This window comes from Meriones unguiculatus, chromosome 7, assembly GCF_030254825.1.
Source record: "Meriones unguiculatus strain TT.TT164.6M chromosome 7, Bangor_MerUng_6.1, whole genome shotgun sequence".
In the NCBI taxonomy this organism is placed as follows: domain Eukaryota; kingdom Metazoa; phylum Chordata; class Mammalia; order Rodentia; family Muridae; genus Meriones; species Meriones unguiculatus.
In genome coordinates this window covers 22,617,292-22,644,905 of record NC_083355.1, presented here as the reverse complement: position 1 = coordinate 22,644,905, position 27,614 = coordinate 22,617,292, and the positions used below count along the sequence as shown (strand labels likewise).

The 27,614-nt window shown below is 45.1% G+C and overlaps 1 protein-coding gene across 3 annotated transcripts in view; it reads right to left on the bottom strand.

Annotated features, from left to right (window-relative positions):
- Nucleotides 1-27,614, bottom strand: part of Ikzf3 (IKAROS family zinc finger 3) — an 87,602-nt gene that overhangs the window by 54,393 nt on the left and 5,595 nt on the right. For all 3 annotated transcript variants that reach the window (XM_060386789.1, XM_060386791.1, XM_060386790.1), the window contains exons 2-3: nucleotides 7,469-7,522; nucleotides 5,026-5,127 (exon numbers count right to left, since the gene is read on the bottom strand). In XM_060386789.1, coding sequence (XP_060242772.1) covers nucleotides 5,026-5,127; nucleotides 7,469-7,522 — 156 coding nt within the window. The remainder of the gene's footprint in view (nucleotides 1-5,025; nucleotides 5,128-7,468; nucleotides 7,523-27,614) is intronic.

Genomic DNA, 27,614 nt, shown 5'->3' with positions numbered 1-27,614 from the left:
GAGAGATATGCAGACACACAAATAATTAACCCAGGGCTTTCATTTAGTCATACAACAAACATTTATTGCACATCTACTATGGGTGAGGTACCTACTAGTGAAAAAGATGTCCTAAATGCCAGTCAATAAAGAGTGGAAGGAGGACGACAATTAACGAATACAAGGGGAGAGTTATGTGTGATGCGCATCATAGCAGAATAAGATGCAGCATTGTGTTGAAGTGTTGACAGGGCGGTCATGGAAACTTTCTCTAAAGACGTGATATTTCAGATGAGACCTGAGCGACATTCATAAAGCAACGGTGGATGAAATTTGTCACCATAATTATCAGCATAATATGGGAGCATTGTAAACAAGCATTTAGTGCTAAAATTCAGCCGCCCCCCCCCCGTGCGCGCGCGCGCGTGCGCGCACGCACACACACACACAGAGCCTAAAAGTGAGTATTCTATAATATTTGAATAGTGGAATAAGGATTTTTTTTCTTGTTTTTTGCCTTGTTTTGATTTTTTTTTTCTTTTTGCTTTCCACTTCCACCACACACTGTGGCGCAGTGCGAAAATGTATTTGCTCTTTGCTCCTGTCCTTTGTTTTAGGCACACAACTCCTAAAACTCTTGTGTTTTCTTAGTGATAACCAGATGTTGTGATTCACAACAAGCCCCTTTCAATATTCATGAGTTTATGCTAATGAGGTGACTTACCCCAACATGCTTCCGAGCACAGAGAAACGAGTGAGAACCTTCAGCCTCACCCACTGATCTCTGGGAAAGGCCATGAAGGGCTGGAGATCCAAATAAAGCCTTGGACAGAGAGCTTGATAGCCTCCGGGCTGGGACCACTCTGAGAGGAAGAGGGCACAGGTGGAGAAAGCGAGAGAGCCCAACCTGCTTGCTCCTTGGCCTTGTCCTGTGCCCTCCTCCATCTGACTGCTTCTGAGTCAAATAATAAACCATTAACAGTAAATTAATGGTGACGTCTGTGCATTTGTCCGGGCTGCACAGGGCTCTCTGTATTGTGGCTGATGTCTGTAGCACGGGTTCCCTTACAAGAAGGAAGCCTTAACCCATGGGGTCTGTCTGAACCCTGGGAATTAAGTCCAGAACTAAATAGACACCCAACAAACTGAACTGCTGCTGTCTTTGGTTGTCAGTGTGGAAAACACCTCAGAACTGATGTCAGAAGTGGGATTTGACAGCTCAGCTGTGGTTCACAAAAGCACGTGGCTTGGAAGGGGGGGGTGTGGAAATGAAAGGGAAGAGAATACTGAAACTCTGATTCCTGAATGGCCATACTGTAACTCCTAGTATGGAAGCCACAGAGATGGTGTCCTGATCAGCTACTAAAGGTGAAAGGTACCAAAGGAGCCAACTCCCAAGGAGCTGGGCTGTCCAAGGCAACGCAAACTAAGAAGACAGGGAATAAGGTGTATAACCCTTTAGCCCTACTATAATAGTTAAATTGTAGGCAGAAGAATGTATTGAACCAGGTCTTAAAGCTGCACAAAGCTCAGATTACATCTGGCCTGAGCTTTGGTCACTAGATTCCAAGATTTTGTTTCTTAAAGGGAAACAAAATGCCACCTATGATATATCTGGACACGGGCTGGAGAGACAGATCAATGACTAAAGCACTTCAAACCCCCAGCTTTCATGTAAATGCCAGGCAGGTGTGGTAGCCCAACTGTAATCCCCACATCGGGAGGCAGAGATAGGGGGTCTCCCAGAAAACTGACTATCTAGACTGGCAAACTGGCAAGCTTTGGGTTCAGCGGGAGAACCTGTCTCAAGAAAGACACTCAAGATCAACCCCTGAACTCCACTCAACCCATGTGCTTCTACACACACAGAGTTCCCATATGTATGCAAACAGGCATGCAATTGGGATACCAAGAAAGCGGTTCAGGGATGGGAGGGCAGGACCAAGCAATGAAACCAGGGTAGAGTGTGGACGGAGTGACCTTATTTTGCAAGTCCATGTCATCAACTTCCCGAAGAGCCACTACTAGAACGGATTCTGGGTTTGTTTAGGGGCAGTATTTTGACTCTTCTTTTTTCTCTTTTTCTTTCCAGCTGGGGATGGGACCCAGGACCTTGCGTGTGATAGGTACACACACCACCCTATGCAAAGACGCTGTGCAGCAGTCAGTGCGTGGGCTGATTCGGGCCCACAGCTCACCGTGGAGCAATCACAGGTCCTTCCTGAGAGAACTGCCAGCCTGGGAGATAGGATACAGGCCACCATAGGCCTGTTTAACTTGCAGTGGCCTACCTAACTCCCCTTGTAAACGCCAATGGGGAGCATCCCAGATAAGACATCAGCTATACTTCGCATACAAGCTGTGTAGGGCTGGCTTTGTGATTGGCAGGACAGCCATCTGTTGAATACGCCCATGACCAGGCTGCAGAAAATGCCAAAGCTAAGCACGTACAGGGAAATGTTCAGAGAAAATGATGATGAGGACTGGAGGGAAGAAGATCCTTTCCTTCCATGATGTCATGAAGAACGCAGCACTAACGTTAAGGCAGCCTGTTAAAGCCCTTTCCTGGACTTTCTGTGAGAAAGGCAAGGCAGAGCAGAGTGAGAAGTTTAGGACAGGTTAGTTGGGATAGTCTTGCTGGGCTTGGGGCATGAGAATGGTTTCCAGCTGTCCAGGAAGAGGCCTTAAGTTGAGTTAAGGCTTGAAGTAGGAGCTAGCAATAAGGATGTAATTGGTGTAGACTCGGGAGTAGTTGGTTGGAGTATGAAAAAAATGTTCCCAGCCAAGACTATTTTAATTTCTCAGAACTGCCTCGCCCTGAGAAGGGTGGTCTCCCTCCTGAGTCTGTAAGACCCCCCCAAATACCAGAGCATCAAGAACGCAGGAAATATGAAAATCCAGGCGCTGTAATTGGCCCTGTAATGAACAGATATCAATAGAAACACAGAGAGACTAGGAAAATGCATTTGCTACAGGTAGCCCTTTCTCAGAGCCGCTCAGATATCTTCACTGCTGGGAAACGAAGCAGCAGTCCAAGACGCGTCATTGAATTTTCTGCCTCCGCCTCCCCTCGTGGGTCTCATAGTAGCTAACAAAATTGTTACACTAGTTAACAAGAAAATGAGGAAAGACAGAAGGGAGGGTCAAGTGATTCATCTCATCAAGGTAGACAGTTTTTAATGGCTATATATAAAAAATAATAAACCGGGGTTGAAGAGGAGGCTGTGCAGTTAAGAGTGCTTACTAAACTCGCAGAGGACCTGGGTTTGGTTCCCAGCACTGACATCAGCAGCCTCACCACTGCCTGTAACTAATTCCAAAGGAGCCGAAGCCCTCCCTGTCCTCTGCAGGTACCCAAACGCAGGTGATGCACATAACTCAAGCACATACACATTAAAAAGCATTCCTAAAAAAGAAAAAAAAAAAAAGCTGAATTGCAATGAACTCTGATGGTCGAAGCAATGAGGGATAAGGGATGTGAGTGCCAAGAGCCTGGTTTTCTGGGGTTATCAAGACATGATATGTCTTCAGTATTGTGAGTATGCGTACGATAGCAATACGTGAGAAGCTGAGGCAGAAGGGTCACAAGTTCAAGGCCTCTTTGGGAAGAAGTGAGAAGCTGTCTCAAAAGCCCGAAGCAAAACTAGAAATAGGGGGTCAGGAGTGGTGGTGCACCCCCTTGGTCTCAGTGCTCAGAGGCAGAGGCAGGGGATCTCTGAGTTGGAGGCCAGCCTGGTCCACAGAGCAGACTCCAGGATGGCCAGGGCTATGTAGAAAAACCCTGTCTCAAAGAACAGCAGCAGAAGGAAGGAAGGAAGGAAGGAAGGAAGGAAGGAAGGAAGGAAGGAAGGAAAGAAGGAGGGAGGGAGGGAGGGAGGGAGGGAGGGAAGGAGGGAGGGAGGGAGGAAGGGAGAGAGGGAGGGAGAGAGGGAGAGAGGGAGGGAGAGAGGGAGAGAGGGAGGGAGAGAGGGAGAGAGGGAGGGAGGGAGGGAGGGAGGGAGAGAGAGAGAGGGAGAGGGAGAGAGGGAGAGAGGGAGAGAGGGAAGGAGGGAGGGAGGGAGGGAGAGAGGGAGAGGGAGGGAGGGAGGGAAGGAAGGAAGGAAGGAAGGAAGGAAGGAAGGAAGGAAGGAAGGAAGGAAGGAAAGAAGGAAAGAAGGAAGGAAGGAAGGAAGGAAAGAAGGAAAGAAGGAAAGAAGGAAAGAAGGAAAGAAGGAAAGAAGGAAGGAAGGAACGAAAAGCAGTGGGGTCCAGCAAGTTGACTCAAAGGATAAAGGAGCCCAGGCCTAAGCTTGACCAGCTGGGTTTGGTGGTGACAGAACTGACTCCTACAGGTTCTTCAGACCTTCACATACACCTATGTGTATGTGAATAATAATAATAAATAACTAAAATTTAAAATAATAGGATTGATAGCCCATCAGTAATGTCTGGAGGACTAGCTGTTGGAAAAATACCGCAAACTGGAACGGCATGTTATTGTTTATATAGGAACATGGTAAAAAAACAAAACAAAACAAAAACAAGCGTCTTTCATTGGGCTTCATCTGAGACAGGGTCTCAGTAGATTGCTTTGGTTATGTAGCCCACAATGGCCTTGAGTCACGATCCTCCTGCTCCAGCTTCACAAGAACTGTGATCATAGCCATGCGCCAGCAAATCTGGCAAGCGATCTTAATTAAAACTACTACGATGTGAGCAAGGATTAAGTATCTTCAATTCTCAAAGTATCGGCGCAATAGGCTCGGGTGTGACTGTATGAATATAGGCTGAATGCGTGTACGTGCCCACAGAGACCATACGGTTGCCTGGAGTTATCGGTGGTAATGAGCCACCGGACATGGACTGTGGGAACCAACCTAGGACCCTCCGGAAGAGCAGCAGGGATGCTTAATTGCCGAGTCATCACCCCCGTCCCACACCCCAACATCCGTGTTATCTTGTAACAAAATATTAGATGCAAGCATATGTGAAACGAATGACTCTGAGTTGATTTCCGCCCTAACTACGTCTGTAGCCATGAGGTTTCGACTGCACAGCACCGATTACCTCCTGCGTCTTCGTCCTCATTGGCCGGGGCTTCGGCACTGTCCGCATTCTCCATGTCCTGGGGTTTGGTTAAACTGTAGTCACTCAGGGCTTCTGGGCTTTCTAAAAGACAAAGGGAGTTCGTCTTACAGACCGCAGTCAGCTTGAGGGGACTTGTCAAACAGTGTATGGGGTTCAGCTTCCCAGCGGCCATCAGCCGCAGCCAGCATGCTGATAAGCGGTACCCACTTCATTCATTCACCCGGCAGGCGCAGGCGCAGACACGCTCATGGGTGAGATTCATGCATCCTCTGCCATCTGCATTCTTGTGGATACTTCTTTCCCCCCATGTCATAACGAACTCATGGTCCATCTAGACCAGTGGCTCCCAACCTTCCTAACGCTGGGACCCTCCTGTTAGTCTGACCCCCAACCATAAAGTCATGTTGTTGCTACTTCGTAACGGTAAATTTTGCTGCCGTAACGAATCAGAATGTAAACATCTGATGTGCAGCGTATTTGATATGTGACCCCTGTGGATCACGGATCGTCTGACCCCCAAAGGAGTCATGACCCACTGATCTAGACAGAACTTCTTTCTTCGTTGGCATAGCTCACCATATTCAGTAGGATGCTACTGTTGTTTCTGCCCAACAGGTATTAATGTGTTATTTTTGTGGGGCAGGTGAGCCATGTGACCGGGGAAGCCGGCCCAGAGCAAGAGTGAGGTTGAGATGCGTCCAGACCCTGCAAATCTCATCTTAGGACCGGCAGGAGTAAGGACCACCCCCTCCCTGTTCCGGGCCTGCGTGCGTTAGCCCTGTGACCTCCACCTCTGCCACCCCTGAGGTGGTCATGTAGCCTGGTGGCCAGACTTAAAAGGACATGTCCGGCTGGAATTTCCCTCCAAGCATCCCCGCACCTCTGCCCCAGCCAAAGATGTACACTCACCCCAAAACCCCCTACCCACTTCCCCAAGGTTTAAACAGACCTTAGCCCCCCCCCAATAAAAGAGAGCTGTTTCACTGAAAACCATCTTTTTACCCCCGAACTCACTGCCTGAGGAAGGCCCTGTGTTATCCACCCTCCCAACTAAGCTTTAGTCCTTTCAGTCCAGCCCAGCGTGCAAAGGTGTCTGGACACCCGGAGAGCAGAAGTGGACCTGGGCTGTGCGTAGGATTAAGAAACACTGAGCTGAACACACTCTGAGAAAAAAGTGCGTTCTTAAAAGGAAACCTAGAAACTTCTGTTCGTTCATTCATTCTTTTTTTTTGGGGGGGGGTGCTTTAAAAACAGGCTCTCACTATGTAGCCCAGGCTAGCTTCAAACTCACTCTACAGTCTATGCTAGCCTGTGGTCAGTCAGGAACCTCCTGCCTAAGCCTAGAGCAGGGATCAGCAAACTGTGGCCCACGGGCCTGATTATACCTGCTCTGTATCGGCCCAGGGGTGAGGATGGTTTTAACGTTTCCAAAGGTTATTAAAAACTACAACAAAGGCAGGGGAACAGATTACATAGTGAGCTTAGGACCTTCTTCCAGAAACGGCTGCTGGCCAGTGACTGCTCTAAAGAGAAGTTTAGGGGCTGGAGAGATGGCTCAGAGGTCCAAACCCCAGCACCCACACGGCGGCTCCCAACTGCCCCTAACTCCAAGACCGGACAATCTCACACAGACATGCATGCAGCCAAAACGCCAGTGCACATAAAATAAAGGTGAATAAAAATTAAAAAAAGAAAAAAAGATTAAAGTGACGCTTAGTCAGGCAGAGGTGGGGCACGCCTCAGATCTCAGCACTTGGGAGGCAGAGGCAGGCACATCTCTGTGAGTTCAAGGCCAGCCTGGGCTACAAAGCAAGTTCCAGGATAGCCAAGTTGTTACACAAAGAAACTTTGTCTTGAAAAACAAACAAACAAACAAAACAATAATAAAGTGAAGCTTAAAGCATTCGAATTCAAGCTATTGTCTTTATCAAAATCAATTAGTTGAAAAAATCACTCAGATTAATTAGCTGGAATATAGTTTGACTCTGTGCTGCTGAAGTGCGTGTGTGTGTGTGTGTGTGCGCGTGTGCGTGTGTGTATGTATGCATGTGGGCGCCCACACATGCACACACTTGCGTGTGTGTGTGCCGAAGCGAGTGGAGGCTGGAGATCGGTTTAGATGATTCTTTTATTGCCCTCCACTTGAAGCTAGAGCTCAGGGGGATCCACCTGTGTCCCTCAGTTACAGGTACACGCTGCCACGGCTGGCTTTGGGGGTCCAGCTAAAGTGTGTTAGCGTTTACCCACCGAGCTATCTCCCACCCCCTGTCGCATTTTTATGACGTTAGTGGAGAAGGTATTTTATCAGCAAAGGAACTGTATGAATGTTCCCATTGCTTTTTTTTTTTTTTTTTTTACTGTAACCCCTTTCTTTGGTGCTTTTGGCTGTAAATGCACTTCTACGGCAAAGCCTCAGCATTACCTGTGGGCAGAGGGCGCTCCTCGGTGCTTTGCAGCTCGGCACTCGATTGTGTATCTAAAAAGAAAGGATTATGAGTGTTAGCTACACAGGCCACAGTTCTACAGGTCTGAATGTTCTGAAGCTAATAGCAGAATTCCTCTTTGAGGGCAGAACTCGGCTCCCTCATGCTCCCCCTAATGGCGCTGTAAGGAGAATGAAAGGGATTACCCAGGCGGCGTTGGCAGCGCTCTGAGAACTTCCTTAGGGACCCAGTACACTGACTGAGGTCCAGGAGAAAAAGTGGACCAAGAGGAGAATGATGGCACACGCCTTTAATCCCAGCAGAGGCAGATGGATCTCGGTGAGTTTAAGGCCAGCCCCATTGATCAGACCAGCCACAGCTACATAATGAGATCTTGTATAAAAGTTACATTAAATAAAATTGAAAAGTGGATTGTTACAGAAGGAATTTCAGATATCCTTTATTCTCTCCCATGTATATGCATATATAAAATTTTGCTGATCACTGCTGTAGAATGACGAAACATTCTTCAAATCCAAACTATACTATTCATTAGTTGTTGTTTTAATCAAAACCAGTCAGTTGAAAAAAAGGTCAAACAAAACCCCAGCGATAAACATTAAAATTTCCTTTTTTGATCGTCTATATGATCTCTCCGAAAGAAGCAGAGGGAAGCTGGGAGGGAGATAGAGCGCGAGGGAGCTGTCTCTTGCTCTGTTGCGTGGGCTGGGCCTAAACTCAGTGTTTTCATGCCTCAGAATCCTGAGTAGCTCTATTACAAACTTACGCCCTCACGGCCAGTTTCCTCCAAATATTTTTTTTTTCCCAGAATATTTCAAATAGAAAAGGAACCAGAGCGAAGTGAGGCGCAGCTGTAACTTCCACACCAGAAGGCTGATGCAGGGGATTGCTGTGAGTTCGAGCCCAGCTCGGGCTACTTAGTGAGCTTCAGTCCAGAAAAGGCTACAGAGCTAACAGTGGAGCTAGAGAAATGGCCTAGTCGTTGAGAGCACACACTGCTCTTAAGAGGACCCGAGTTCAGTTCCCAGCATCCGAGCCAGGTGGCTCACAGCTGCCTGTAACTCCAGCTCTGGGGGAATCCAGTACCTGTCGTGGCCTCTGAGGGTACCGGAACTCCCACGTATATATCCACACATAGATGCACACATTCACATGATTAAAAAGAACAGTTTAGAAAGGAGGGAGGACAGGGAGGAGAGGAGGAAAGAAGGGAGACAGGGCGGACACTATAGAGTGGGCACTCATTAACTGCCAACTGGAGTCTACAACTTCGTGATCCTGTTTTTATCTCCCCACACATCACTCCCCCTAGGCCTCCCTCTATTCATTCATCAGTTCAGATACATTTCCAGAAAGGTAGGGATATCAGTATATTTCACCCCTATAACATGTCATCATAAATGTCACTATAATTCTATATTTTCATAAGATTTACAGGCAAAATTTCTATGCAGGCAATTGTCTGTATTTTAAGCATGCTACTTAATGACTTTTTAAAAGTGCATATCACCGCGTAATGCAAATTCCTGTCAATACCCAGAGGTAGGTGTTCATGTCTGTAAATCCCAGGACTCAGAAGTCTGAGGACTGTGGGTTCGAGGCCAGCCTAAGCTACATGATGAGGCTCCATGGGGAAGAGATGGGAAGAAAGAAGGAGAACACGGGAGGAAAGGAGAGGGGAGGGAAGAGAAGCAGTGATAAGAGAGGAATAAAAAAAGATAGAATGTCACCATCACTCCAGAAGAGTTTCCCACAAGCCTCTTCCTACTCAGTCCTCACTCACTTGTGTGCTCCAGAAACTACTGTTTCCATCGTCGCTAGTTTAGCTTATTCTAGAACTCTGTGAACATGAAGTGATACAGACAGATGATACAAATTTTTTGTCTAAAGCTTCTTTTAACATACCGTTTGGGGCTCCATGCATTCAGCGGTGCTTCTCAATCATTCCTTATTATTTTTAATTAGGGGATATCCCACTATACGAAGCCGTCACTCATCTGCTTTCCTACTGAGGCACATTTAAAAACTTTTCAATTTTGTTACTGTTTGTTTGCTTGTTTGTTGTGTCTCACTATGGAGCTCTGGCTGGCTTGGCACTCACTACACGCACCAGGCTGACCTTGAACTCATTGAAATCGCCTGCTATGGCCTCCTGGGATTAAAGGTGTGTACCACCATACCCAGCTATTCCTAGTTTGGGTTATTTTAAACAAAACTACTATGTTTGGTTTTTTGTTTGTTTGTTAAAAGTAAACTGGAGAGATGCTCGGTAGTCAAGAGCATCTGCAGCTCTTCCACAGGACCTGGGTTCAGATCCCAGCACCTACATGGTGGCTCACAACTGCCTTCCCCCCAGCTGCAGAGAATATGATGCCCTTTTCTGAACTCTGAGGGCAAGAGGCCCCTGTGTGGTGTGAACACATACATGCAGGCGAAACACTCATACACACGAGATAAAATAAAGAGATCTTTAAAATTCTTTAACAAGCTTAAAATTCAAGATAGTTTGAAATTTATTAGAAAATTATGAAAGCAAGTACAGAGGGCTCCCACACTCTCCATACTGAGCGTTCTCTATTAACCAGCGCTCTCTATTATTGTCAGTGTGGGACAGCTGCTGTACCTCACGAACAGACAGCTGACCATTACACTAATTCTCCATTTCTTTCCAATGCCTACATTGGTTTAGTCACCATGTCCCCTTAGACTCCCCTTGGTTGGTTAATGTCTCAGACTTTCCTTGTTTAGGTGACCTTGACGGTTCTGAGAGTCGGGCAGGTATTTCAGAGACTGTCCCTCAGCTGGCAGTGTGTTTGCTTTTCTCATGAGTAGGCTGAAGTATGATCATCCTTGTAAAAGCCTTTCAGTGGCCACATGCTTTCATATCTCTTGAGTAAATACCCAGGTGTCAAATTACAGGGCCATAGAGTACGTATATGTTTAGCTTTAACAGAAACTGCCAGAACTTGTTCAAAAGTGGGTGTGTCACCAGCAAAATATGCGTTCTTCCTGTTTCTCTGCATCTTCACCCCTATTTTATATTAATGGAATGTTGGTTGGTTTTGCTTTCTGAGACAGGGTCTCACCACGTAGCCGAAGCCGGTTTCAAATGCACGAGTCTCCTGCCTCAGTTTCCCCAGCGTTGGATTACACGCATGCACCACCACATTGAGCATATCGTCAGAATTTTTTTTTTAGTTGAGACAACCCACAAGTCACCATTTAAAAACTCTTGTTACAGTTATTCGTTCTGTGTGTGTTTTCCCTGTCTGCATGCATGTGCCTCACGAGCACACTTGGTGCCGGCACTAGTTGAAAGAAAAGCGTGAGAGGCCCTGGAACTGGAGTTACAGGTGTGGGTGCTGAGAATTAAAACTGGATTCTCCCCCCAAAAGGGCAACAAGCACTCTCACTGCTGAGCCATCTCTCCAGCCCCATCATCGGGATTTGAAATGACAGCCATTCTGAGAGATGTGTATTAGCCTCTCATACTGATTTTAATTTATATTTCCCTAAAAAGCTAATAATAGTATATTTTCCTGTATCTACATATTTTTCTACACGTTTTTCCTGTGTAAATCATCCTGTCAAGTCATTCGTTCTCTCTGTATAGTTATTTATTTGCTTATTTTTTAGTAATATAATTAGGGATTGGCGAGGTGGCTCAGTAGTTAAGGGTGCCTGCTGTCCATCCTGAGGCTGATCCCTGGAAGGAGAGAATCCAGTTCTAAATTTTTCTTCTGACCTCCATAAGCAGGCTATGGCACACACACACACACACACACACACACACACACACACACACATTATAAAATGTAAAAGAATCTTAAAATATATGTCTAGCTTTTGTAATGACCTTGTTTACTGAGGCTTTACTTAGTGGTGGTGGGAGGGGTTACTATTTCACCATAAATTATTTTAACCATTGGTTTTCCAGGGATCCCAAGAAGCTCCCTTCTGCTCCTGGTTTGCTGAAAGACAGGCTTTCCCTTCTTTTTCTTTGTTTGGTTTGAGATTGGCTCTCTCTAGGGACTGAAGCTGGTCTGGAACTCAGTATGTAGCCCAGGACCACACAGCCTTACACTTGTGATCCTCCTGTGTCGGGCACAGTCCCAAGTGCCGGGATTGCAGAAGCACATATCATCTTTATAAGGCACCTGTTGAAATCTCATGCTTTTCCTGTATACATTGATTTCACGATGAGATAAATTCCTGAGATTACATTCCTTGCATTCCTGGGACAAAACCCTGCCTGGTTATAACTTAGCTGCTATGGTGTGTATGAGGACCCAACCGCTAAATAGTTTATTAAGGATTTGTGAATAGTTTATTAAGGACTTATTCATGTTTGTGGATGATTTAAGCCTATAACCTTTTAAATTTCTTCATTGGGTTTTGTTTTTATTTTTGCAGCAATCCCTCTTATTTATTTTTTTTTTAGAGTCATGTGAAGCTGACTGTTTCCTCTCTACTGTTTATATTAACATCTAAAATATGGACCAGTTCAGATTTTTATTCCATTTGTTTCGGTGAGTTTTACTTCCTGAGGGTTATGCTTGCTGTAGCTTATGAGTCCGATTCTTTATTCTCACTGTAATTTAGTTACAATTTTCCTGGGACTTCTTCAGCCCACCACTTTTTTTTTATACTCATTTAATTTGTAGATTTTTAGCAGAATTAGTGAGTTCTCTGTTCATTCTTTTTACTGATTTCTGGACAAGAGATATACCAGGGGTAGAGCAGTGTGCGCATGCCCTGTCCAGGTTCAATTCAAAACAAAAAGTAAAAAGATTTCTGCTGATTTCTAATTCTACTCCGCTACAGTTTTTTTTTTTTTTTTTTTTTTTTTTTTTAAAGCCTATGATTTCAATCCATTCATTTATTTATTTCAGGATGGGTTTTGTTTTTGTTTTTCTGACACAGGGTTTCACTATACTGCACTGGCTGGCCTGGAGCGTGTTATGTAGACCAGGCTGGTCTTGAACTCACAGAAATCTGCCTGCCTCTGCCTCCCAAGTGCTGGGATTATCCACCCCCAGTTTCAGTGCTTTTGGGAGTTACTAAGACCTGCAACTGACAGCGTTATTCACATCTTCCGTGGCTGTACTTCCAGCTGGCTGGCTGTCCAGGTCGCCGAAAGAAGGCTCTTCAGTTCCCCAGACACTGTTATTCATCCGCCCGTTTCTGCCTGCTCCAGAGGTTCTGCAGCACCAGTTCAGTTTCCCCTCAGTCGGCGTGGTTCCGATTAGCCAGGCCCCCAGAGGCCTGCAGCCATTTAGCCCCCTTTTCCCATCCTGCAGCCTTCACTCGCTGGCTGTCATGCATCGTGTCTAAACACATCACAAACTCCACAAGACAGCGGCACTCATTTTTGCTGTAGATAGTCACATTTTACTTTACACTAATTAAGAGGAAATTTTACTTTGGCTTTACCCATATCGTTGACATTTCTGGTGCTATCTACCTACCTACCTATCTATCTATCTATCTATCTATCTATCTATCTATCTATCTTCATGGATGTCTGGTTCTTGTCTGATATCGATTTGCCTAAAGAACTTCAGCTGATACTTACGGTAGTGTAACCATATGGGAACTGTTTCTCTTAACTTTTCTTTGTTTGGGTATGCCTTCACTTTGCTTTCAAGCTTGTAAGATAGCTCTTCCAGAGGACGTAGGTTCGATTCCCAGCTCCCACATGGCAGCTCACAATCATCTGTAACTCCAGTTCTAGGACATCCAACATCCTCTCCTGGCACCCTAGGTACCAGGCATGCATGTGGTGCATACACACATATGCGGGCAAAACATCCACACACAAAATAAAAATAATTAAGACATTTTTTAAAAAATCTTATTAGATACAGAATTCTGGTTCTAGGCATGCCACCTTTAATCCAAGTCTTTGGGAGGCAGAGGTAAGAAAATCTCTGAATTCAAGGCCAGCATGGCCTTCGCAAATATCTATTTCTGGATCGAGCCAGCTACAGTGACTCACACCTGTTACCCCAGGATAAAACAGGAGGATTGACATGAAGTCAAGTCGGAAGCTTGGACTAGACAGTAAATTCCAAGTCAGCCTGGACTATAAAGTGAGACCTAAAACAAAACCAAAAACTGAATCTTAGGTTGACATCTCCCCCCCCCCTTCTTCATCCCCTTCAAGACTGCACTGAATTTCAGATTCCACAGTTTCTGATGAGAAGTCGGTGGCATGTTCCTGCCGTTTATCGTGCTTCCCCTCTACATTGGCTCTCTGCAGTTGGTCAGGACAGGACTAGGTGTGATTTTATCTGCATTTTCCTACCTGAGTTCTTCTTTCTATAGTTAGGGCTTTTAACAGGCCTGGGACACCCTCAGTGGGCAGTTCTCCACGTACCTTTTCTGCTCACCCTGTTTTCCTTCTGTGACGTCAGTTACACGTGCGTTAGGTATTTTCACGTTTCCCACACCTCCCTCAAGACTGTTCCTTCTCGTTCTAGTGTTCTTTACCTCTAACACTGACGGTGAAGTGTGTGTGTGTGTGTGTGTGTGTGTGTGTGTATGACTATGTAGCCCAGGTTGGCCTGAAACTTGCTCTGTTGTTTAGGCTAGCCTTGAATTCACCATCCTCCTGCCTCCACCTTCTAAGTGCCAGGACTTTGGCACACACCACCACTAAACTCATTTTACTCACCTTCCTGCAACCTTAATTTGCTGTTAAACCCATCCAAAGAGTTTCTTGAAATTTTTAATTCTAGGATTTTCATTCTTTGTTATAGTTTCTTTGCTGACATTTCCCACTTGTTAACTCACTGTGCGCATCTTTTTTTTTTTTTTTTTTTACATCTTTGTACATATTTACAGTTTCACTGCATTCTTCCGGATACCCAGACCATCTGGGACTAATCAACATTAACTTTTCTTTTTCTGAAGGAAGTGTTACATTTTCTTGTTTCTTTGTGTGTGACAATTTGGGACTGTATTCTGAACGTTATAAATGATACATTGCAGAAGTTCTACATTCTCTTACATTTCTCTAAACGCTATAGGAATTGGGGGTGGTTAATTGTGGCTGTTTTCACTTTATAAAACACGTAGTTAACTTATCTGGGCTAAAGTTCTAATTCTGTCTCATCTGTGAGGAACGGCAGCCTGAGTGACCAAAGGTACCATAGGCATTTTATAATTCCAAGAATACCCGAATGGGCTGGTCACCCTGAAGAAACATAACTTTCATTTTTCAGCTCATATGGGGTAGGGTGTAAATACATGTACACAGGTACACACACACACACACACACACTTCAAGAATCAACCAGAAAATTCATACCTCCCTTTTGGTTTTTCCATACCAAGGTTTCCCCCATTATTTCTGACTGTTTATGTTTTTTGTTTGTTTGTTTGTTTTAATTAAGAGTGCAGATTTTATGTTCAAACTTGAGTAATTCTGAGGTTTAAAATGGAGCCTATTCTTAAGGCAAAAAACCCAGAAAACAGACTGTTTCTAATGTCTTCAGATAGATTTTTTTTTTTTTTTTGGTTACATTTTTTCCAGAATCTATAATTCGTTTTCTCTGGTAATAATGGTCCAGAAGATCCTCCATAGCTGGAAAAGTTTTAGATCTGCTTTCACGGTAATAATTTCCACAAAACTGTTCACGGTAATTTCATATGTCATGGAATAGACAGGAATCAGGTTGTGTTCCAGTTTTGGTTTGAAAAATACAACCACTCTATTTACACTCTGTTCTAACTGAGACAGTTCAACCTCTCAGCCATTAGATGCTAGCAACAAAATATAAAGACATAATAAATGTAGGAATTTGAAAGATTAAGAAAATATGGTAGTTTGGCATGGGATATCCAAAGCCAAGCCCCTGGGAGGCAGAGGCAGGGGGGCGAGGATCAGGAGTTCAAGGCTCTGCTCAGACAGCTGTGAAGCTTTCACCTGTATGCTGAAGATTCTCAGCAATGGGGAGGGGACACAGAGCCAGTTCAAAGGTTTCATGAGTAATTGTCATATAGGTGTTCAAAAGTGAACGTCTTTCAGTTAAATATAGCAAGCTAGCCTTTGATTTGGTGACTGAAACATCAAAGGCCTGCTTCCCTTGAACCTTTAAAACCCTTTCAGTAACTCTTAGTAATAGTTAATGGAAACCGTGGCTTGGATAAACTCGGTGGTAGAGCGCTTGTCTCACATATGCAAGGACTTGGGGTCTATCCTCAAAAGGAATACATTAATACCGAACACGTGAACCTGCTGTGTTGGAAACGAGGCGCAGGCACAAAGCCTTGGCTCCTACTGTATCTAAAGATATACAACACACACATATAAACGTATGTACATGAGCACTCATAAATAAATATAGTCCTCTTTGCCAATATCACCCAGAAACAGGGGCACAGCTTCCAGCCTCCTGATGGACCCTCTAAATATTCTCCTCTTAAGGGAACCAGGCTCCCTGGAGAAACAGCTGATACCACGGAAAGGACAAAATGAGTTGGAACCATTTTTTCTATGGTTCACAACCCACCTGTAACTCCAGTCCAGTGGGTTCAGTGCCTTCTTTTGAACTCCTTAAGGACCAGGCACGCACATTGCGCACGCATACACGTGCAGGCAAAATACTCATACACACAAAACAAAAAAAGTGCAGCTCTCAAAAAGTTAAAGTTTAAGTCTGACGGTAAATAGGCTATTTACATAGTTTCAAAGTATTTAACGGTTTAGTTTGATTCATGGGCATGTGTGGATTCCCCGTTGGTGGGATTCCACTGCAGAGCTGGCCAGAAGAGGGTGCCTGACCCCTTGGAGTTGGAGTTACAGGTGGTCAGAAGCCACCTAACAAACCGCACGCTGGGAACCGAACTCAGGTCCTCCTGGAGAGCAGCAGGTGCTCTTCACAGCTAGAGCCATCCCTCCAGGCCCCCAAAGCACGGCTTTTCAACCCTTCTGAATTACAAAGGTGAGAGGAGAGCTGTGTGGTGGCGAAGCCCGGTTGACAGGGTCACAGCTGGAGTCACACGCGATTGTCATCTAACGACAAACAGAACACAGCCTGACCGTTGTGACACCCCTGTCCAAGCTCGGAACCTGAATCGTGCCATAAGGGACCAACCTAACCTGAGTTTACAAAGTCACTGGCTCAGGATCCTGGAAGTGCCAAAGTCGTGCCAGCTTGAGGGGCTGTTCCAGACCGCAAGTGAAGGGACTTGGCAGGGAACAGCGCGTGCTCTGAAGTAAATCCTCTGGTGGGAATGAGCGTTACAGACAAGCCGGACACCCATGGGACGGAGGATAAATTAGCAGTCATTTGCCAATGTTCGTTTCCTGGTTTCGATGGCTGTACTGTGGTTATGTCGGAGATAGGACACACGTTTTAAAGCGCTCGGCGTGATAGGGATCAAAGTCAGCAACTTGAGCTCAAATTTTCCGGAAAAAAAAAAAGTTTTTTTGCACGGCACTGCAACTTTTCTGTGAGTTTGATAGTGGTTTTTTTTTTTTTTTTCCCCTTTAATTGTAAAAAAGAAAAGAAAATAACTAGCTGTGAAACTTTCAGCTGTGTGCTGGGAGGATTCTTAAAGGGAACAAAGGGAAAAGCAGTTCAAAGGCTTCCCGAGCAACCGTCTTGTGGCAACGTCTTTTAGTTATATACAACAAAGTCGTTTCGGGTTTGATGGTCTAGGGGCAAAGAGCTCTGGCCCCGGAACCTTCTAAACTCTCTGACAATGACATTTAAGTTGGTCTCAACACCTTTCAGATGCCCTGTGTGTGGTGTAAACAGCACCAAAGGTAACTGAGCTCAGCCCCAAAGAGGAAAGGGAGATTTTAAACTACCTTAGCATTAGTAACTTCAAAGAGACATTTAAACAGCCTGAACCAGGACACACAGGTGTGAGTGTGCGCCTGCGTGCTCGCGTGTGCCTCGGTGACCAAAGAGTCCAGAAAAGGGCATTGGAGCCCCTGGAGTTGGAGTTATAGGAGGTGGGGAGCCATTCCATGCGGGTCCTGGGAACCAAACTCTGGTCCTCTGGCACAGCAGCGTGAGCTCTTGCCTTTATGCCTAATAGTATTAAATTATCACCGAATTAAGAACACTTGCTCTCTGCCCTCGGTGGCACACCCCTGTAATCCCAGCACTCAGGAGGCAGAGGCAGGAGGAGCTCTGGGAGTTTGAGGCCAGCCTGATCTACAAAGAGAGTCCAGGACGGCCAAGGCTACACACACAAAACCCTGTCTCGAAAAAAACAAAAACCAAAAACTTGCTAACAAAATTCTCCTTTTGTGAGATCACTTTTCGGCTCACTGGCTTACTTGGTAGAAGATGCGGAAGCTAAGGAGAGCCAAATGGCAAGCCAGACAGGACCTGTCCGGAACTGCGCAGCTGCGGGTCTGCTCAACCCTCAACCCCGTGGGCGCCATCTCAATGCAGGGCCTCATTCATCCTCACAACGGCAAACCGACAGTCTCTGTCCCCAAGCCTCTTTTAAAGATATTGGTTTCTCTTATCTAAAACGTCCACTTTTGCCTTTTGGATAATTCTTTGGGAATTAAATTAATAAAATCGTGGCAGCTAGCATTTCTGGACAGCCTTCTGCTAGGTCTCATTGACCCCGGCATTCCTGGAATGTCACCGGAGGATGAAAAGTGACTCCCATGGCCAAAACCATGAGGATATCAGAACTGAGAGTTCTCTTCAGTAGCTTGTCATTCCTCCTCTGTCACCTAATGCGTGACAGAGTCCGTGTCCTTGAACACTCTCTTCGAGAGTGTTCTGGTCTCTGCTTAGACCTTTCCAACAATACCGAGGCTTTCATAGTTGATGTTTTTCTTTGCTTGTTTTTAGTGTCCTTCCGTAAGCACGTCTAAACAGGTTTCTTGAAATGCCCACTTAAGGTCCTGCTTCAGGCGTGACTCAGACGCCACCTCTCAGTTCCCTGACCACAGCGAACTCATAAAACCTTTTTGTTTGTTTGTTTGCTTGCTTGCTTGTATTTCCAGACAGGGTTTCTCAATGTAGCTTTGGCCGTCCTGGACTCGCTCTGCAGACCAGGCTGGTCTCGAACTCAGAGATCCGCCTGCCTCTGCCTCCTGCGTGAAAGCACTTTTGTTGGCACCTGATCCTACAAAAAAAAAAGTGGCCTCCAGCACTGAGCCCAGTCAGGCAGTGAGGTCTCTTTTCACTGTGCCAACTGGCCCCATTTTACAGACACGGTTCAGGCCCAGGAGCCAGGCATGGTGGCGCACACCTCTAATCCCCACACGCAGGAGGCAGGGACAGGTGGCTCTCTGAGTCAGAGGCCAGCCTGTTCTAAAGAGGGAGTCCCGCTGATGTTTGGGGGACCTTAACTCGTGCTTTCAAACGCTCCCAATGTGGGTCACAATCTTCGACGAAGGTCACAGGGAGCAGAGATTTTTCAGGTCCTATTTACGTTCGAAAACCCCAGTTGACTAACTGCGTTATCACAGATCGGGGCAGGAGGAAAAGGAAAAAAGCCTGGCTAAACACTGGAGTAATCCCCCCCACCCTGAAATTCCTCCTTCCCCCCAATTCTCAGGACCAAGGTCAAAGGTTAAGGAATATCAAGTCTTCTTTAAGAAAAACATCAATTGCAGCCACTGCAGCTGTGTTCCGACCCTGTCCTTTTACACGAGGTTTTCAATTTCTCCCTAGATTAAGTGTCTGATGAGGGAACCACACACTAATGGCCTCAGAAGAATTGCTGGCAATTATTATTAAAATAACAAGCTGAGTATCTATTATTATGTTTCCCATGAAGTTAGTTACCCTAACTTACATTTCTTATTTCACTACTAATTTTCTTGGATGTCACATGCCATCAAATTAACATTAAAAACAAAAACAAAAACTGGAAGAACAGGCATTTCGTGACCAATGCTTCCGAAAGGAAAATGCTCATGCTTAAATGACTGAGTCCACTGCGTTCAAATTGAGACTTTTGTTTTGTATCTATAAAACGCCTCGTTTCGTTGTAACCACGTAATTGAAAGTATACTAGCCAGCCATGGTAGCACATCCCTGTAACCCTAGCATTTGGGAGGCAGAGTCGGAAGAATCAACAGTTCCCAGTCATCCTCAACTACACTGAGGCCAGCTCCAGGTCAGCCTGGGAGATACAGTGAGATCTGGCCTCAAAAACACTTACCAACAAAAAGCTACACCGTCTTTGAGACAGCGCCCCTCCACTTAACGCTACTGTTTTTCAGCAAATGCTTGTACAGGAAATGATGAACATACGTTTGGCCTATTGGACTCCACTAGAATTCGTTCTAAGGTTCTTGCATGCTCAAATTTTCCCTGTATACATACGTGAGATGCAGGTTGGATATGGTGGGTGCCTGCATTCCCAGCACTCAGGAGGCAGAGACGGGTAAATCTCTACAGCCTCACTAATGTAGAGTTCCGGGCCCCCTGGGGCTGCCCAGTAAGACACTGTCACTGTCTAAATAATAATAATAATAATAAAGTTGTGAAATATGAAGTGTGATAAAAATATTGTGGCTTTTCAAACTATTTAATTTTGTTTTGTTATATATTGCCATTAAACATTAGACATAAATACTAAATGAAATAGGAATCTACTCATAAAAAAAATGACAAGGTTATAGAAGAGAGAAAAATATTTCCTATCTGCCTCTGACAACTTACACATTTCCAAACATTAAAAGACATTACAGACTTGGCTGACAGAGATAGATTAGTTGGCAGAAAGTTTGCCTCACTCTCCTAAGGCCATGGGTTCAGTCCCTGGCACCCCATAAACTGGGTTTAGTGGCATGCACCTATAACCCAAGCATTTAGAGGTGGAAGGAAGAAGGATCAAAAGTTCAAGGTCATTCCTCAACAACATGAGCAATTTGAAGTCAGATTAAGATACGTAAGACTGGGGTCAGGGATTTAGCTCAATGGTAGAGCTCTCGCCTCACAAGCGCAAGGCCCTGGGTTCAGTCCTCAGCTCTGGAAAAAAAAAAAAAAAAAAGACAAGAAAAGATATGTAAGACTTTACCAAAAGGAAAAGAAAAAGATAAAAGATAAACCTCATAATCTTGCTGAATTAAAAATCCAGAGGGCAAGCGAGATGGTTCCGTGAGTAAAGGCTTTTGCCACCAAGTCTGGCGACCAGAGTTGGATTCTACATGGTGAAAGAGAGTGATGAGTCCTGAAAGCTCTGACCTCCACACAAACGCTATGGTATGCATCCCCTCTCCCCATACTAAATAAATAAATAAATAAATGTAATTTAAAAATAGATAAAAAGCCAGAAACAAATCCATTTCAGGGGGCTGGAGAGATGGCTCAGCGCTTAAGAGCACTGGCTGTTCTTCCAGAGGACCCTGGTTCAGTTCCCAGCAACCACATGGCAGCTCACAAATCCATTTCAGGAATGTCTGAGGAACCCGTAAACATAAGGAAAATACCCCAAACCCTTACTCACAATGAAAACGCAAATGAAAGCCACAAGGAAGTACTAATACACACGCCAGGATGTCTAGAATTTATAAAGTTGACTGACAATAGCAATTGTCAGTGAGATGCGGGACCGGTGGGACTCGAAGGCATTGCTGGTGCGAGGGGGCATTGCTCCAACACTTGGGGCATGTGCCAAAGCTAAACAGCCACCTTACAACCCAGAAATGTTAGGTCTAAATATGAGGCGCGAGTTAGTACATCCACATCTGTGCGTGAGTAAATAAAGGAATGGCCACGATCGAACACAGAAACAATCAAATATCCATCAACAGAAGATGGATTAATGAACTGTTGTACACTTATACTTTATATTATTCAATAATAGAAGATGGTGTATTACTATAACTACAATACGTATGGATCTCAAAACATAGATCGAGAAAAAGAAGCCAGGAACAAAGAAAGCAGGTACTGCGTGAGTCTATTTGAATGGGATTAAAAAACAAGTGACACTGCTCTATATGACGGAAACCTGAATGACATTTAACTGAGCACAAGGGGAGAGATCAGCTATAAATTGGTACTAGGAAACATTTTGGGGTAACATAAATGGTTCATTTTGAGTTTTTGTATTTGCTTTTGTTTTTTTGTTTTTTTGTTTTTTTTTTTTTTTTTTTGACACAACATTTCTCTGTGTAGTCTCGGCTGTCCTGGAACTCTCTCCCTGTTTACCAGGCTGGCCCTGAACTCAAGGAGATCTACCTGTCTCTGCCTCCCCAAGTGCTGGGATTACAGACATGTGCCCCACCATGCCAGGCGTAAAATATAGCTTTTAAAATGTTCTGTCCACCACACAGAGAAAACAGCAACACAAATGTCAAACCTATTGATCCAAAAAGGCCTCAAGAATCTCATCTCTTGAACTTCAGGTATGCAATCGCAGGAGAAACTTTCCATATTGTATGGAATGTAGAATTTCAGGGCTGGAGAGGCGGCTCAGCTGTCAAACAGTATTTGCTGCTCTTGCAGAGGACTCAGACTCAGTTCCCAGCACCCAGGCGGCTGCTTAGCAACCATCTGTAACTCAAGTTCCTGTAGATCCAGGACCCTCTTCTGGCCTCGGCGGGCACCGGGCACGCATACAGTGTGAGCCAGAATTTCCTATGAGGTCACAGCTAGCCTTGCTCAACCATTATCCAGTCAGCCACAAGGAGAAATGTTCGCCGGGACAGCCTGTCCTCCAAGATAACCAGTGTTGCTTGAGCAGGCAATTCCAGAAAGGAGAGACCACAGACCCTCAGATAGCCCCGGAAGCTACATCAGCTTCCTCATACCCAAGCCCTCAGCTGCCTCTCTGAAAGGTCCAGCCAGCCTTTTCCCTTGGCAGACTGCTCGGCTCCTCTGAGAGAGGATGCCCCTTGCTACGTGTGCTAATAAACAGCCTCATCGCTGAGGTGAGACTCTGGTCTCTTTCTTACTTCTGTCTCTTTACTCCACACTCTGAAATCTAACTTGGTGCGCTCCCATCCATGTGGGCAAAACATTTACATACATCAAATGAAAAATAACTAGTTTTTTTTAAAGTACAGAAGTCAAAGGTTTCATGGGGTTCTATTATAGAATCTTTGTAATATTCTTGCCAATCCTCAACCAAATACTCTAAATAGCTTTGGAATTCTCATCAGGAGTCATTGGTTCACATATTGTAATGGTCTGGATAGCACCCGAGTGTCTCCCAAAGGTCCATGTGTAGAAGGTTGGTCCTCAGGGGTGGACGTATTGGTATTTAAAGGTAGCAGTTTGGTGGAAGGTCCTGGGTCACTGAGAGCACTAACCTCTTGGTAGGTTTTTTGTTTTGTTTTGTTTTGTCTGTCTTAAAGTGTATGGATGTGTTTTGCCTGCATGTACCTTTGTGCACCAAGCATGTGCAGTGTTCTCAGAAGAGGACGCTGGGTCCTGTCACTGGGGTCACAGACGGTTGTTAGCTGCCATGCTGACCTGGGTCTTCTACACGAGCAGCAAGCGCTCTCAGCCGCTGAGCCACCTCTAAAGCCGCGCCCTTTAGTTCTTAAGAGACGGTTTGTGTGTGTGTGTGTGTTGGTGTGTTGTTGTTATCGTTGTTTTCCACAACGTTGCCCACAGTGAATCAAGAGGACTGTAAAAGAAGCAAGCCTTGCCCCCTCCAGCTCTGCTTCCTGCATTTGAGATATGTCATCTTAGGCCTACCCATAGCCCAACACAATGTGGTTTATGTGACGGTTTGATCGAGAAGGGCCCCTATCTATCGGTCCACATGTTTGAATATTTGGTCCCCAGTCGGTGGAACTGTTTGGGAAGGATTAGGAGATGTGGCCCTGCTGGAAAAGGCGTGTCACTGGGTGTGAGCTTTGGGATTTCTAAAGAATCCCGCTACTCTCAACACACCCTTTTTCTGCCTCGTGGTTGTGGACCAAGCTGTGAGCTCTCAGCTGTCCCTTTGCTCAGCCATCATGGACTCTAACCCTCTGAAACTCTAAAAACGTATAAGTTGCCTTGGTCCTGGTACTTACTGCAACAACGGAAGAATAACTGGAGGCAGTCTGCAACCAAGGTTATCAGCAAGGCTCTGAAGAGTCCTTGTAAAAAGTCTTCAAACATTAACTGGGCTCTGAGGCTGTGTCTATTTTGGGGGGAGGTGGGAGGAAGATTGAGACGGGGTTTTCCTGTGTAGACTCGGGCTGTCCTAGAATTCACTCTGTAGACCAGGCCGGCCTTGAACTCAGAGATCCGCCTGCCTCTGCCTCCCGAGTGCTGGGATCAAAGGCGTGCGCCACCACTGTCCAGCTTCTGTGTCTATTATTAAGTAAGCTGACTTCATACATGTTGTCTTGCTTACACTGTGCCTGGGTGGTCTCTCAAGATGTAATGAACTCCTTTTTATCTGAAAGGTTGTTTGGGTTTGGTTTGGTTTGGGTCAATCATTCCTACCAAGACCTCCTTCAGAAAAATGTCTTTATAATATGTTTTTATTGTTGTTAAACAGTGCCCTCTTACAGATAAGTTTCCTTAAAAAAAAAAAAAAAAGAGTCCAGACTGTAATGTAAAATAAATTAATGCACAATCTGTATTTCAAAATGTAAATGCACGAGCACTATTACTCTAGACACCGGAAAGATAAGGCAACAAATGCATCCGTAGAACTGCTGTGAGAAGGGTCAGGATACAGGCATCCTGACCATGGTAAAAGTGTTGTGAGCTGAGAACAAACTAACAAACATCCTCTCCCAATGATCATGGTAGTTACAATCCTAGACAAATCAGGGTGTACGCTAATTGTGTAAAAACACTTTCTATCTAAACCTAAAATGGAGAGTCTAGAAGTACTTTGACTTTGAACTGAGGAGGAGAATCAGAGCGGCTTCTTCACAGGGAGCATTCGAGGGGAGCCATGATGGATGGATGAGAAGCCTCACCAGCCTGAGTGAGGTGCTAGTAACAGTGTTGGGAAACCAAGGAGGGTTGGTCTGGGTGCGAGTGGGGGAGGGGGGTGAATTCATTTTTTAACTTGTTGAGTTGGAAGGAAAGTATTAGAAAAACAGGTAGTCAGGAAAGCATACGTGGGAACATTAGTGGTCCAGGATGGCAGTATTTGAAGACAGAAAACACCACTGGAAAAACACACCGAAGCCACACTGTGAAGTATTTCGGGTAGGAGATAACTTTCTATGGTGGGTAGATAAGTCTGCCGCAATCCTCAAAACAGATGAACGGTGGTTAAGTCTAGATACAAGGTTGCCAGTAGCGGGGAAAAGCAGGTGGCATTCTGAATCAGTACTTTGGAAAATGGAATGCCAGGGTTCTCTTATCTGGGCAACACACTCACGTCTGGGCCTCATCAACTTCCATACTGAAAAGTGTACCATTGCAATATCCGAGATGTATCTCATTCTTTCCTCTAACGCTGCTTCTTGGTGGCACTGGGAAGAAAAGCAGCATGCAATCCGTAAGTCCTCAGACACATGCCTGTGATCCCAGCACTTGGGAGGTGAGGCAGGAGGATCAAGTTCAAGCCAGCCTGGACTACAATGTGACACGTGCTGAAAAATGACATCTAAGGGCTGGAGAGATGGCTCAGCGGGTAAGAGCACTTGCTGCTCTTCCAGTGAAGCCTCATAAAAATCTAAAGCCAGGCATGGCAGCACACGCCCTGTAATTCCAAGTTTGGGGTTTGGGGGCAGAAGCAGAAAGATCAGGAGTTTGAGAGCAAGTAGCCACATAGCGAGTTTGAAGGCAGCTGGATTTTATGAGACCTCGTCTCATGGCAAAAACCACACGAAAAACATATATTATGAGTTCTATTAATTGTACATCAGTTATTATGTCTTATATTCCTTACACATCTGTCCCTTGTTAAAGTTTCAGCCGTTTAGAGGTACGCAGGACGATATTCGGTCACTGATGTTTGCAACAGCTGCCTGCGAAATCCTTTGAGAAATACAAATTCTTTTCAGTGAGCTGTGCATGCCATACTGCCGACTTGGCATGCGGAGAAGCTGTGTGCTGGATGGTACGTTCTGATCTCCTGGCCCCTCTGATTCAAGTTTGAGAAGTAAGATTTATTCCACTTAAAATCCCTACGTCTTATAAATCACAACACTGACAAATTATCATGTCTTGTGTTTTATATGTATCGTAATTTACAAAGAGTCAAAGCAACTGGCTATATCTTCAAATGCAAAATTTTCAAAGGAAGATTGATTTCCTTTTTATTTGTATGTGTGCATGCGCACTTGAGAGCACATTCATGCAGGGGCCAGTGGGGGCTTGAGTGGGTGTCGGATGCCCTGGAGCTACAGGAGGTTGTGAGTCACCCAACATAGATGCTAGCAATTGAACTCTGGTCTCCTCAAGAAAAAGAAAGAAAGAAAGAGAGAAAGAGAGAAAGAGAGAAAGAGAGAAAGAAAGAAAGAAAGAAAGAAAGAAAGAAAGAAAGAAAGAAAGAAAGAAAGAACTCTTAACCAACGAGCCTTCTCTCTAGCCTTGAAGGGTTGATTTTTATAGTGAATTCTTGCTTATCCGCCTGTTAACTTCATTTCTAGAATGTATGAAAATGCTAAAATGATTTCCGAATTCTCTTGTCTACTCACAGATACATTCTCATTTATTCAGAGAAATTTTATTTTAACAGTAGCAAACAGCCTGAAGATGGAGCTGGTTGGCAGGGTGCTTGCCTAGTATGCCTGCAGCCCTGGGAACCATCACAGAAATGGATAAACCTGGCATAGTAATGCATACTCGCAATCCCCGGGGAAGCAGAGGCCATCGGATCAGAAGTTCAAGGCTGTCTTCAGTTGCACTGACAGTTCAAGGCAGAGCTGCATAGATGAGACCCTATCTCAGAGAGAGAGAGAGAGAGAGAGAGAGAGAGAGGAGCGACAGAGACAGACAGAGAGATGGCTAAGAGTTCCAGGGCCCTGCCTCTTCCTTTAAAGGACCTGGCTTCCCATCATCCACATGGTGGCTCACGCCCATCTGTAACTCCAGTTCCAGGGCATCCTATACTCTCTTCCGGCCTTGTCAAGCACCAGCCACACACGTGGGTGCAGACACACATGCAGGCAAGACACCCACACACATAAAATAAAATAAGCAGTAGCATGCGGGTGTGGGGTTCTTAGGACAGTCCAAAACACCTCCGTCCTGCCGCAAAGATTTAAAAAGCAGCAGCCACTTCCCACCGTGGCTTCTTAAACTGTGGGTCACATAACAAGAACTAGACAACAGCGGACAGCTCTGAGTGTGTAATGACCACAAATTAAGTCACAAGGGAAGTGTAACGAAGTCTAGGTGTCTGTGGCAGGACCCAGCCGTGTCTCATCATACAACCTCAAGGCCTTGGTTCTAACCATAGCACATGGCACCTGGCCTGTGTATACCATCAAGCCGCAAATGCCAATCAACAATGCCTGAAACACCCTGGGTCAAACCAGAGTCTGTTGTACACCAGGAATTGCAGTAGCAAGGTGGGTTTGGTTTTGTTTCGTTTGTCTTTTTTGGGAGGTGGGGGGGTCTCAAGACAAGGGTTTCTTTGTGTGTAGTCCTGGCTATCCTGGAACCCACTCTGTAGGCCAGGCTGGCCTCAAACTCACAGAGATATGCCTATCTCTGCCTCCCAAGTGCTGGGATTAAAGGTGTGTGCCACCACTGCCTGTTTTAAAACTATATACAGTTTTCTTCGTTTATGGGAATAAAATGGTTTAACTGTGGAAAACAAAGGCTTTTAATGTTTGCCTACCATCATTCCTCGGCATGCAAGTGATTAAATTAACATATATTTGGACTGGATTGGATTAGCAGGTATGTTGTTGTTGCTGTTGTTATTATTGATGTTTGAGGGTTAGATGCCTCAGCAATTAAGAGCGCTTACTGCTCTCACAAAGGATTCAAGTTCACTGGTTTCCAGCACCCACATAAAGGGATTTTCAACCTTTTGTAACTCCAGCTTCTGGGGAACTCATGCCCTCTTCTGGCCTCCCCAGGCACTGCATGCACACACACATACACACATAGACATATAATAAAAAAATAAGAATAAAAAAACTTATAAAATTGCTGTTTGAGTTGCTGAATACAACCATTGAGTGAATCTTGGCTTGGGGTTAGACAATAATTTCTGAAATGTCCCTAAGCACACATTGGCCATTTTGTTCTACACATTTATACGAAGCAG